Consider the following 12,741-nt stretch of genomic DNA (forward strand, 5'->3'; position numbering starts at 1 on the left):
ATTAACAAACTCAAATGTCTTCCAGTGATACTTTCACTTGTCCTATCGAGGCAGAGCTGACAATTTCCCATACAGTCTATAAAAATTAATGAACTGTAAAAAAAAAAAAAAAAAAAATCCAAGATATGCTCACTAAAGAAGACAATAGCCAGTGCCAAAGCACTTACGAGTTGGTATGGATTTTGAACCTCTACAAGCTGTATACCACAATATTCAATATGCACCACACCACTAATGTACTTGATATGCAGGCTGCTCATTATACAAAAGTTAGCTCCTACAAAAAATAGATCACTGCTACACAGAAAGTACAGTGTCCTCAAAACAAATGAACATTTAAGAAAAAAAAAAAAACAAAACCTCAACCAAGAAAATTGCAATCTGTCCTGCATATAGCAAAGGAACACAAAACACTACCAAGCCATCCTATTGCCTTGCCTCCAACATAAATTCTGGAAAATACTCGCATGGAGGGAACTAGAGGAAAAGATGTTAACAATACATATTGTGACATGAGAAAAGCACATGTGAAAACAAGTTTTTTTTTTTCCCAAAAAAAACCCATTATCTAGCTTTATAAACATCTGTGCACTTTTCCTGCACATATATTATATGAAAGCCTGCTATTTTCAGCCATGTAACCAGTAATTTTGAGGATCTCCCACAAATACATTTCAGTACAGTATGGCACATCCAAACCAATGAGATTTCAGCCAAATATGGCAGATGGGAAATGGTTCTCAGCTCTGCTCTTACAAGGTGCATGGAAAAAGGAAGCAGGGCAGATGAGAAACCTACTCAAATGCCCTAACTCAAGGAAAGATTAACATGAGGAGCAGAAAAGGTCATCCTTTAATGGAAGTGTTGGAGAGTGCTTTACACATGTTCCGGTCACAGAAAAGTGTCAATAAAAGTTTACATTCCACTTAGCTATGAAGTTGTGGAAAATGAAAAACTTTTTATTTCTAATATGTAAGAAATTATTAAATGCTGTTAATGGAATATTATAATTGAATTTTCATACTCATGTAGTATTACGACAAAAAGCAGTATTTCATTCAATACATTTTTATAACTGAGAAAAAAACACAGCAAGCGTGATAATATTTAAGTCAAAGTAGAAATTGCATTTCAGTTTACACCTGGACATGACTTTCCAAAATATTCAGAGTGATTAGATGGAAGAACTGGAAGAAGAATGAGATAACTTGCAGTTGGACTAGATGATCTGTAGATCACCTCCAGCTGAAATACTCTATTTTATCCTAACCGGACAAGGATTGACTTTCAACAGATAAGACAGAGCGGTATTCAGATGTTTCAACAATTTGTCTTCATGTAAAGCAATCACAGGTCCTGCTACACACCCAACAGCTGCATGCCAAACTTACAGCTCGTAGATGATTGATTATGGAAAACAACATGCCTTTTTTTGAGAATTCTGTGCACATTCATCTCTTGTAAGAAGTAGACAGGATTCTCTCTACCCAGAGGAACTTTCAAGTTACTAGAAAAACACACACTGACAAGTTCAAGACTTTTGCCCCTAGGCAAATCTGAAAAAAACTATTAAAATCTAATAAATTGTTTATCACAGTTAGAAGGTTGAGACTCTCAAGAATACCGTTCTGTTTTCTTCTTCAAACCAAAAAGAGAACTGCTACAACTTCTAGAGCCATTTCATTTTTATGTATTACTAGAACAATCCTACCAGAAGAACTTGAACCACAGAATAAAAAACAACTCTGAAGCGCGAGTTATTTGACACTGGATGTAGAACGTATTTCAAAATAAGGTAAGTGAGCACAGCACAAGTATCTCCAGATTTGGAGACTTTAACAATTTAATATCACATAATCAGTCATCATTTCAGATAACGCCAAAAGTGGCTAAAAAAAATGATTCAGTATTTTCCTAAATCATTCACTTGAGACAAGTACATAGCTCCTCTTGCAAAGATTTTAGACATCAAAATACTGTTAAGACATTTCCCAAACAGTTGCTTCAAGTCTTCTGCTAGTTCTAAGTATGAGGAACAATACAGCCAATTTAGAAATGCAGAAAATGCATTCTTCTGTAATCAAGGTGAAAGACAACTGTGTCACAAGAATTAGACAGACGCTAACCTCTATCCGCTACAGCTCAATATAAACGTCTACCATTACACACGTTTATCCACATTTAGTTAAAAAAAAAAAAAAAATTAAGTGTGCAACTTAATAGTTACCTGAACCTCTGAATTAGAATCAACAGGTTGAAGCATAAACCAGTTCTCTTTTCCTGTGTAGCTGCATAAATCTTCCTTTTTGATTGACACCTTTCCTGTGGAAGGGCGAGATAAGCATAAGTATCACTTTCATCTGAATAGGAAAATATTTCAATTGAAGTTTGATTGTTGTTTACACTCTCTTTTCTTTTTATTTTTTGAAGTTCATGATGCTATATGAAAAACCTATATAACCAAGGAAAATGAAGCATAAGTAAAGCAGAAAAAATGGTTTATATAAAGCCAAATTAAGTTAAATAAGATGTGTTATCTTGCGTATCACTAACAACAAGATTAGGTAAAATAAAGAACACACTTGTGGCTGGAAAGAACTTAATAAAGATCTGAGAGAACAATAACAGTGTTGAAGAATGTTTAAATAGGAAACTGAAGGTAGATGCCTTTTACTCTTCTGATTACTATTTGGAAAGCTATTATTATACCAAATTATATCTTGCATCCTGGTTCAAATTATTTCCTTCCTCAATTTAAGTAATGTGAAGCCTTTTTCCACAGCAGACTGTTAGAGCTTTGTAGCAACTACATCCAAATAGCATCTGCAATAGAGCCATTACGTGGGGGGGGGAATCTACCTCCTGTAAATTTTTACCTAAGCTACATAAAGCATTTTGCAACAACTTTAAGTCAGTAAGTCACAGGCTACATTGACAGAGAAAATAATTATCTATAAATACTTCTAAGAATTATTCCACAATTGCAATTATTGTGTAATTATTCCACAATTCATTCTTCAAAGACCTACACGTAGTGACAATGATTCAAATATTCCAGTGAAACAGAAGTGGAGAAAAAACAAATAGAAGTTAAAAAAAATATATATATGTATTGACACCGTAATTGTAAGACTATAAAATGTCCTATTAGTTTAAAAAAAATGTATTTTAGTATAGCAGAATAAAGCGAGGAAACAAAATCCTGCTTTTCAAACATTAAAGGAACATTAAGTGTACTACACACTGTTTTGAAAAAGGCATCCCTTTAATAAAAGTATTGCTATTACTACAGATAATGATACTGAAAACAGTCAGATGTTATGCAAGATGTAGACAGTATTCCACAACTTACCTATACGTAGGTCTTTCTGTAAAACACTTTTATCGTAAATGTAGAAGGACAACCACTGGAATGTTCTTGGAATCTCAAAGTAAAACTCTTCCCCAAAATAAGGGCTGAAACGAAAGACTGAAAGTTAGAGTAGAAAAACACTTTATGTAATTTATACAGAAGACAAACACTAAAATGCTACATTTATATTGCAGTTTCAGACCTTGGCCTTTAGCACTATACTTATCTGTTATCAAAGCCATCCACAACCATTCCATTAAAAGAACATACTATAACACTGCAAGTTAGAACTTCATGATAAAGCCTTATGCATGCTCAAAGTTAAATAAATAGATAGATAAATAAATAAATAAATCCAAATGCACACACATAAAAGTGTTTGCCTCCTCTGCAATTTCATTTCTATTTTCTTCTTGAAATTATTCTTGTTGGTTCTCTACTTACCCCAAATGACTTCCTGAGACATAAGTTTTACATTTCTCTTTTTTCATTCAGTACATGAGTCATTGACATTAAAACATAATTTATGAATTACTTCACTGAGATTTGTTTAGCTCTAACTTCTGAGTCTAATTTGATGCTCAAAGATTCAGACCTGTAAAAAGAAGCTGTAAGAACTAGCAATTATAAAACAGAACAGTGAAAAAGTGAAATGTTAATTTCAAATACACATCCTCCTGCATGCTGAAATGGTCAGCACATTTCTCCATTGTCCTGGTTTCGGCAGGGATAGAGTTAACTTTTCCTCTCAGTAGCTGCTATGTTTTGGATTTCGTGTGTGAAGAATGTTGATAAACACCCTGATGATACCAGTTGTTGTGAATGAGACCAAGGACACAGGCTGTATCGGTCATTGGGACATTGGGTGGTGAGAAAACACATATTGTTCACTTTGTATATTTTTAATATCCTTATATTCTGTTATTATTGTAGTTTTCCCTTTTTATTTTAGTAAATTATCTTTATCTCAACCCACGAGTTCTCCTTCCTTCCCAATTCTCTCCCCCATCCCCCTGGGGAGGGGGAGGATGAGCGAGAAACTGTGTGGTGATTCGGGCTAAACCATCACGTCCATCTAATAAAGCCCAATATAATGTTTACAGTCCACCCTAATGTTTACAGTCCAGAGTCCTCCACGTAAAAAGACTGGGTTCCTCTACGTTAGACACATTTCAAACAACGTGTTGGCCTCTTCACTTAAGGAATTTATACTTCCATTAAACTTAAGGAGTACTTATTGATGCAGTCACAGCCAGTAGTCAGAATGTCGCATTTCAAAAGATTTAACAAACCCACAATGTTATTTGTGTCACTGCAAGTTGTGAATTCTGAAAAATCAAGTGCATCCACAAAAAAAAAAAAACACCCTGCTATTTTGGAACTACTGGATTCTTAAAGACTTAAAATACTTTCAATTACAAAGTATTAACATCATCCAGGAAAGGTGTGCAGCTTCATGAAACTCATTTTAGCCTCTGCTTTCTTTCTACAGAAAAGTCCTGTGATGGCAGTTATAAACAAACCCAAGTAACAAAGGTGGGTGTTGGGTTTTTTTGGTGTTTTTTTTTTGTTTTGGGTTTTTTTTTGTTTTTTGTTTCCCATTAAACTACCTTTCTGACACTGTATTGCTACAATACTTTATTGAACTAATACAAATATGCTTATGTTTGGAAAAATCAGTTTGTAGTATCACCTACTCATAAAGACACCAGGAAGAACAGGATATCATCCCTATTCTATTCCCTCTAAAAATAATTACAGAAAAAACACCGAATCCTTAAGGACTAATGGTTCATTAACTAAATGAAAAATAAGAGAAGAGCTGATAATCAGCTTTAAAAGTGTGGGGGGAAAAAAAAAAAAAAACCTCTCAGGCAAAAAATCTAGCAGTCCAGATTTCTAGAACAGATTTTTAGAAACAAGAGCTTTAACTGCAGGAATTCATTATGAGGAATTTCACAAGTGAAAATGTTTCTTTTGTTCAAGCACAGACCTTTTACCATAGGCTTCAAAGCAGACAAATCAGTATTAGCCTTTGCACTACATCGAGAAATAATTTAAGAATTCTCAGCTGAAAAATTTGCTTGTGGTTTTTGAGGTGTGTCGTCCCCCACCTTTTTTTTTTTTTTAATTTTCAAAGCCAACAAATTCAGCTTTGATTTCAAGGCCTGATTTCTTCTTGTCAGTACCACCACTAAAGGTATAAATTCACAAGCATTACCTTTAGCAGTAGTGCAGCCCTAAGCAGCCTCAATTTCCTTATTATCTTGGCTGCTCATTTTAATTGTATTGACATAATAACTCAGACCAAAAAAGATGAAATAAAGGTTTACTTTAAACTTGGGTCAATTCCGTGCCATGACTCCCTTAACAGCTACACAAATAATACTTGCACCAGTACGAAGAGGTATTAAAGCAGAAAGAGTGAACAGTGGGTGAACCAGCTGGCAATGGTATCAAGGGAAACTCAGCTACTAACTCTGCTCCAGTCAGGCGCCCTAAGGAAAACACTGGACTACGATGTACAGGATCAACTTCTGGGTATCACTAAGCATAAAGTCCCTGTTCTTGCTGGATCTATGCATCCAATTATAATCTGAGAAGTAGTCTGGGATAGAGACTATTAGTAGGGATTTCCAAAAACCTATTTAGCAGCCACATCCTATGGCTAAAGAGACCAAACTTCACAACTATCCCCCCACCCCAAGAATGATCAGCCAGTAATAATCGTTATTTTGACCTCAACATCACATCAATCACAGAATCGCAGAATCGTTACGGTTGGAAGGGACCTTTAAAGGTCATCTAGTCCAACCCATGAAGTCTCAGATTTGGCAAGAAAGAGCAGGTCAATAGTATGAAAGAGCAGGTCAATAGTCTAAGTATAAATAGAAGGTAATTCATTGTTTTGTTCATGCTGATACACTTTTCCTCACCTAGACTAACTCTACTGGCTTACGAACTAATTGTTGGTTATTCTTTAGCAAAGTATAAGGCACAGAGATAAAGTTTAAGGTGGAGAATTAGTAAAGAAATTCTTAAGTGGATACAGAACTAGCTGAAGGGGTACAATAGGTTATACCAATGAGGAATAATTTAAACTGAGAACTTACTCAACCTGTTCCTCAGGGATTCAGTTTAGTACTTTCATTTGTGACTTCGATCCAAGAACGTGAAAGACTGTGACAGATACAAAATTAGAAGACTGTGCTAATTCAAAGGAAGACTAGACTGTCATACAGGAAGAACTGGATTACAGTAACAGAGGAGATTGAATGTAAATGTGTGACACGTTTGCTCTTCCCTTCCTTGTTACATTAAATTGGCAGTTCTATCAGTGCCCCTACATCTGTCATTTGACAAAAGCTACAGTTTTATCACCAAGAGAATAAATTTGCGCTATAACCTTGCATTCACACAAAGTTCACTTTGCAAAAACAAAAATAAATAACCTAAACAACTGAGTGTAGTTTAAAGAAAAAATGTGACATACACATACCACAACCCCTCCCCAGTTCCTCATATTTGACCATAGATACTTGAGGTGGCTCATGGATGTTCTTTAAACTTTCCAAAAGGGGGTGGGGGGGGGAATTTCTTCAGAATCCCACAGAAATCCCACATCGTGTCAGGAAATATTTCTTGAGTCATTAGTCAAAATCTCCTTCTTTCACTTCAGTATAATTCATGATTTTCTAACTTTGAAAAGTCATTTTGCTTCACATCTGCACTCTAACAATAGCCCCAGTGCTGTGGAAGCCCAAACCTATTCGCACATTTTAAAAACACATTTCCTGATTAGTTTTCAGCCACTGTAGTCCAAGATAATTTTAACAAAAATGTTCTCAACTTATAAATATTAATTTCATATTACCTGAAAAATTCTCAATTTGAGGGGGAGGGGGAGTGTGTGTGTCACTTAAGACCCACCCCTCACAATTATTATTTTGTTATAGTGATATTTTTCTTCCTTTCTTCTCTAAAGTACTAATGGCATTATTTTCATGCAACCACGTTTCAGTTAAACTTTAGTACTATTAAAAAAAAAAAAAAAGATGGATTTAAGGCAATTTTATCAAATAAAATTAGTTAATACTTCTTTTATTATCAGGTGATTAAAGTGCATAAAATCAGTAATTCTTCAACAGAATATAATAAAAATGTCTGCATAAACATTAGGTGTAATGAGTCTTGTTTCTAAGCATAACAGCAACTTTTAGGGTTTCAATTATTAACATGTCAAAAATCAGACAGCGAAGTCTTTATTTTTAAAAGATACATTGGGTTCCCTTTTACCCATCAAACTACCATCTATTTGAAAGCAGAAACTTAAAATTTCGCCTTATCAATACAGTCTCCTTAATAGCCTTCTCTGAAGGATTACTCAATTAAGTTCATTTTGGTAATCAATCTCAATTGCAGCCAGCTGAATTCTGAACATTTTCTGGATCTAACTATAGTGGTTACAGATCAGGAGGACGAGCAAATATTTGTTCCGATCGCACATATGTGGCATTTGCTTTCCATGCAGAAGCAAAAGGAGGCTTTAAAATGATGTTTTGAAAAAGTGAAATTCCCTATTTAAATTTGCCATATGAGCAGTATAACGTTCCTCACCTGGAAACATCTAGAGAAACTACTCAAAGAACAAACACTAACAATAAAACCACTGGAAACAATAAGAATTAGGAAAAAATTCAAGACTTTGAACAGGTTTCCCAGATTTTAGAGGAAAGTTTAATGTCTCCTCCAAATAACAAGCTGTCACTCAGATATTCTGAACAACGCAGCTGCAAGCTTCAGTATGGGCCATCAGTGAACTTAAAGAGTTTGAGACAAAGCGCCTACACTACTGCAGCTGTATTATCACAACTTTTTCGTTTGGTTGCTTTTAAGGTGCCAAGACAGTAGCAGAATCTACAACAAGCGCTGCTCAGGGAGGCAAAGCAAGCCATTCCATGTGAGTACAGGTTACAGTTCCCAAATCAAAAATTTCAGGAGAGAACAAGGCCTAGTCAGGGGGACATCCCACAGCACACAATACATGGAGAAGCTTCGGTTCCTTCATTCTAGAAACAGGGTTTACAAGACAGATGCTAAAAGCAGAATTCACCAATACAGACCACCTGCATGTCAGAAGTAAGAAAGGACATGGAGAGCAAGTATCAAGCAGATTTCCTTCCCTTGAAAACAACCTGGCAAGAGAAAGAATGTTATGCTGCCCAATGGAACAGAATAAAGTAATAGCAAAATATGTTTTAGCATGCTTCATTTTAAAGCACCGTACTACTCACAAGCCTCTATTTTGTCTTCTTTCAACTACTCTCACAATTTACACATTGCTGTAACATTTCTGAGTAGTTGCTACAAGTCAGCTCTCATTTTAAAGAGATATAAGCAAAAGCACATGCATGTTGACACATATCTTGGTTTTATTCTGAACTGAGGCAGTCATCTTATCACGTCCATTTAAAAATCAAGCTTACCTTAAAGATTTTTCAACTACTTGTGTACGAAAAACTTCTTCTTGGTCCAAGTTTATGGTACAGAAAAAGTCTCTCATTTTGTTGGGTACTAAGTGTTTGGCATCATCTGCAAATAAAAAATGACTGTAAATATTGAGGGGTAAAAAACCCACAAAACATTAAGCACAAGAATTTTACAGCTTTAATGTGTGTCCAAAATTTACATTTCCATTTAGTTAGCATGCATTTCCCTATCAATTTTCAATTTGTAAGATCTAACAGTGCACAGAAATTGCTACACTCAGCTTCACGCAGAATGCGAGTCGGCAGGAAGAAGATAGCACATTGACTCACGAACACCACTTCCTGCGGCACCTGCACTTTCCCCGAGAGGTCTTGTCTCAGCCTTGACCCTGCGTAGCTTGCTGAATCTGAGAAGCTTGCAGCCCGAGGTGATACGGCATTAAATCATAAGACCAAGACATGACCTGGCTGAGCTATTATTCACTTGGTATTTTCTCCACAAATATTTTGGCTAAAGGAAGCTGAACTTACCCATCAAGTCTTTGTTTCATTTTCCAAAATGAACAGCTGATTTTAAGTTGACGGATGTATTTTCAAAGATTCAGCTATGAGTACTGTTTATTATTTTCCCAACTGCCTGGTCTAGTAGAAGGTGGAAAATGACTTACTGACTAAATGCAATACAGATTAGAAACTTCCTTTTCTAATTTTTCTTACGACAGGATGATTGTCCACACAGGAATAGAAAGATTTGGTGGCTACTAAGTCTAGGCCACTGCAACGATGCACACTGGACACCAGGCAGCCCTTTTCAGAAATGGTTACTTCTAAGTAGTTACAGCTAAAACCAGTTCTCAATGCTCAAATTGGAAAGCTCTTTCAAAATCTGAATGCCTCAGACATATACATTTATTTACAGCTTAAACAGTTATTTCCCCCTGAATGTTTCCTTCCCCTCTGAAGGTCTTTGCTGTCCTCAAACAAATCCTTTTCATCTTTTATTCTGCTAAAGGAAACAAGATAAGCTTTTCTGGTACACTGTTGTATAAGAGGCTCCTAAACTGAAGCTGGAGCTCCTAAGCCACCCTCTGCCGCTGTTTCGCTTTAATTGTTATCTTAAACACAGGCAACCAGAATTGTATTCTGCATTGGGTCTCAACCGGGACCCAGCACAGTAGCACTCATCCTTACATGCTACTGGAAATATCTCTCTCAATGAGACGTGCAATCAACTTTATGTAAAGACTTAAAAAGTAATAGGATGAAAACGACATCAAAGTATTGACTTTTAATTACTTATCATGCATGAAGACCTTATCCCCTCCACTTTCAAAGACCACAGCCTGAAACTAGATATGTTCCCTTTTAAAAAACTGCAGATATGAAGCACAGTGGAGTAAGCTTTACTGTCTATGCTGTTAAGATAGAGAAAACAAAATTCTGATTTTATATCTCTTTCCACTCCTCTCCCCCTGCTTTTTAGAGTATTACAGTCTTAAAAGTGAATTAAGCAATGTCTGCCATTGGAAAGGCTACCACAATTGCCTGTGAGCAGAGGACACAACAGTTTAACAGGAACTCTGTGCATGATGTTTTCCAAGTCAGGGATATGTACCCTGACAGAAAGCACAGACACTCGATTGACTTCCACAGTCAAAACTTGTGCTCTCTGGAGCATCAATGAGCTTTTCATCAACTTGGGCGTGGGAGAGGAGGAAGTACATGCATTATTTAAACACCACAGTTAATGTTGATAGATTGAGAGACACAAACAGAACCAGTTTTTAACGCCACTAGACTCCAAAAAGAGACTAAACACAAAAGTACCCTCTAAGTGAAATATTGCAGGAAAACCAAGAAAAGCATCAATGATTGAATACTGTCCTTAAAAAAAAAAAGCACTATTTTAATAAAACATATTAAAAAATACAAAAATAAATTAAAGAGCCTAGTAATCCCCAGAGAGCTTCTGATAGTACAGTTTTAATTAACAAGCATGAACTCTGTGTGTCAGTTGTTCCTGATCTTTATTTTTTTAGTTAGTACTCTGCAGCTTCACCATCCTATTTTTACATGAAATATTTAAGATGTAACATTACTAATTGGTACTACCGTACAGCAGACTTTGAGCGGAAATTACAATTATTGTAGTTCCATGTTTTCTTAAAAGAGTAAAAATTAAATATTTCTAAATAATTCACAATTTTTATGTCTACTATACTGCAAACTTTCAGTATTAAAAGAAACTTTCTATCCAAGGGAATAGAAGAAATAGAGGTTTTGATTTTCTAATGAGATAATAACTTTTATTTTGTAGCCCAAGTGTTCAGCTTTAAACACATGGACAAACTTATTGAGGTTTTTGAGAGGCAAAGGGGATGATTCTCAGTTCCGAGTTAAACATAACCTCAGAGCACTTGTGAGGTGAAGTACAGAGCATGAGATTTCACCTCTTTCAAACATCTTTTAGTACCTGTGACTATGGGAGATTTTTCAGCCATATAGTGGTCCAACTCTTCCAAGCTTATTTTCTTAAAGCAAAAACAACAAAAAAGCGCACATCTGATTACACTAAGTCTTACTTTTCCCTCAAAAACCTAAGGCTATAATGGTTGCATAAAAATCAAGTATGAACAACACCAGGTATCTGCTGAAGATTTAGATTTTCAGTGCATTCATCAAGTATGCAATTCTGAGTTCTGAAAACCACATATGTTTCACTGTTCAAAGGATGAAAACAAAAAAAAGGTAAGAAGTGAGAGAAGTATACTGAGGAAATATACACCAGTGTTTTCCAAGGGTTGGTTTAGAAAGTGTGGGTAGTATGAATCGGCTAGTCAGAAATATCATGTAAAGTTGTTTTGGGGAGAAGAGAGAAATTAAAACCAATTTTACATCTAACTGTGGGACTATATTTCAAGCCTCTTCACAGAGGCTGTCATTTATCACACACCGTGTGATACTTAAAACTTGCAGTCCAAATGGTGATACATGCAAGTGATGGAACAGCAGCAATAACAGACTTATTTATTTTGCATTGACCATCTCAATTCACCAGTTTCAGTCACTGGACTAGCTTAAACCAGCAATGATCTAGTACCCTAATTCAATAGGGAAACCATGATATGCATCACTAAAATAATAAACATAAATCTTTTTATTTTGAAAAGATGTAAGTTTGCAATTGCTATTAGTTATCTGACTTTTAAACTAACTTTCTTTATTGCCACTCAGCTACTTTGGGAAAACAAACAAAAAAAAATAATAGTAATTTAAAAACAAAACAAAAATCAAAACAAAAAAAAGAAAACAACCCACACTTTGGCAAATTATGCACACTGGTTTGGATTTTAAAATACTTCAAAAATACAGTTTAGGCTCTCTATAAAAATCTAGTAAAACCTCACTTCAAAGTAAGATTAGATCAAACCTAAATGAAATGGAAAAGCTGCAAGGCTAATAAAAACTCAAGTATTAGTGCAATAGGAATTCAAGTGTACAACATTTAATAGATTCAAATTCTCCACGTTAATGTTATGAGTTAGTAGTAACAGTAACAGAGCAACCTATGGAATTCAACAGTTCTGTCAAACTCCCTTGTTTGCAAGACATCATTCGTTAAATGTAGACACTACATGAAAACATCAAGTTTAAGCTTGTTCACTGTTAACAGTGCATCATAAACTCATCAAAAGCAGGAAGTAGGACAGATAAACGCTACTCACAATATCCTCTGCCAAGCGAAAGTCCACAATTAGCGTACATCCTCTGACAGGGACCCAGGCCAAAGAAATTTATACATACAAAGTCCAGAGTATTCACTTCACAGGACTACACATATTATACAGCAACAATGAAATCCACTCCAGGAGGGCAGCACAGTTCGAGATAACCACACAG

The 12,741-nt window shown here is 35.5% G+C and overlaps 1 protein-coding gene across 3 annotated transcripts in view; it reads right to left on the reverse strand.

Annotated features, from left to right (window-relative positions):
• RASA2 (RAS p21 protein activator 2) overlaps nt 1-12,741 on the reverse strand; it is a 53,421-nt gene that overhangs the window by 37,936 nt on the left and 2,744 nt on the right. For 2 of the 3 annotated variants that reach the window (XM_086754421.1, XM_086754420.1), the window contains exons 2-4: nt 8,839-8,944; nt 3,353-3,456; nt 2,228-2,322 (exon numbers count right to left, since the gene is read on the reverse strand). In XM_086754421.1, the coding sequence (XP_086610547.1) occupies nt 2,228-2,322; nt 3,353-3,456; nt 8,839-8,944 (305 nt within the window). Of the gene's footprint in view, nt 1-2,227; nt 2,323-3,352; nt 3,457-8,838; nt 8,945-12,741 lie in introns of those variants that run through there. The other variant, XM_086754422.1, reaches the window with a different exon arrangement.

The sequence above is a fragment of the Chlamydotis macqueenii genome, chromosome 9, assembly GCF_036417535.1.
Source record: "Chlamydotis macqueenii isolate bChlMac1 chromosome 9, bChlMac1.mat, whole genome shotgun sequence".
Lineage (NCBI taxonomy): Eukaryota > Metazoa > Chordata > Aves > Otidiformes > Otididae > Chlamydotis > Chlamydotis macqueenii.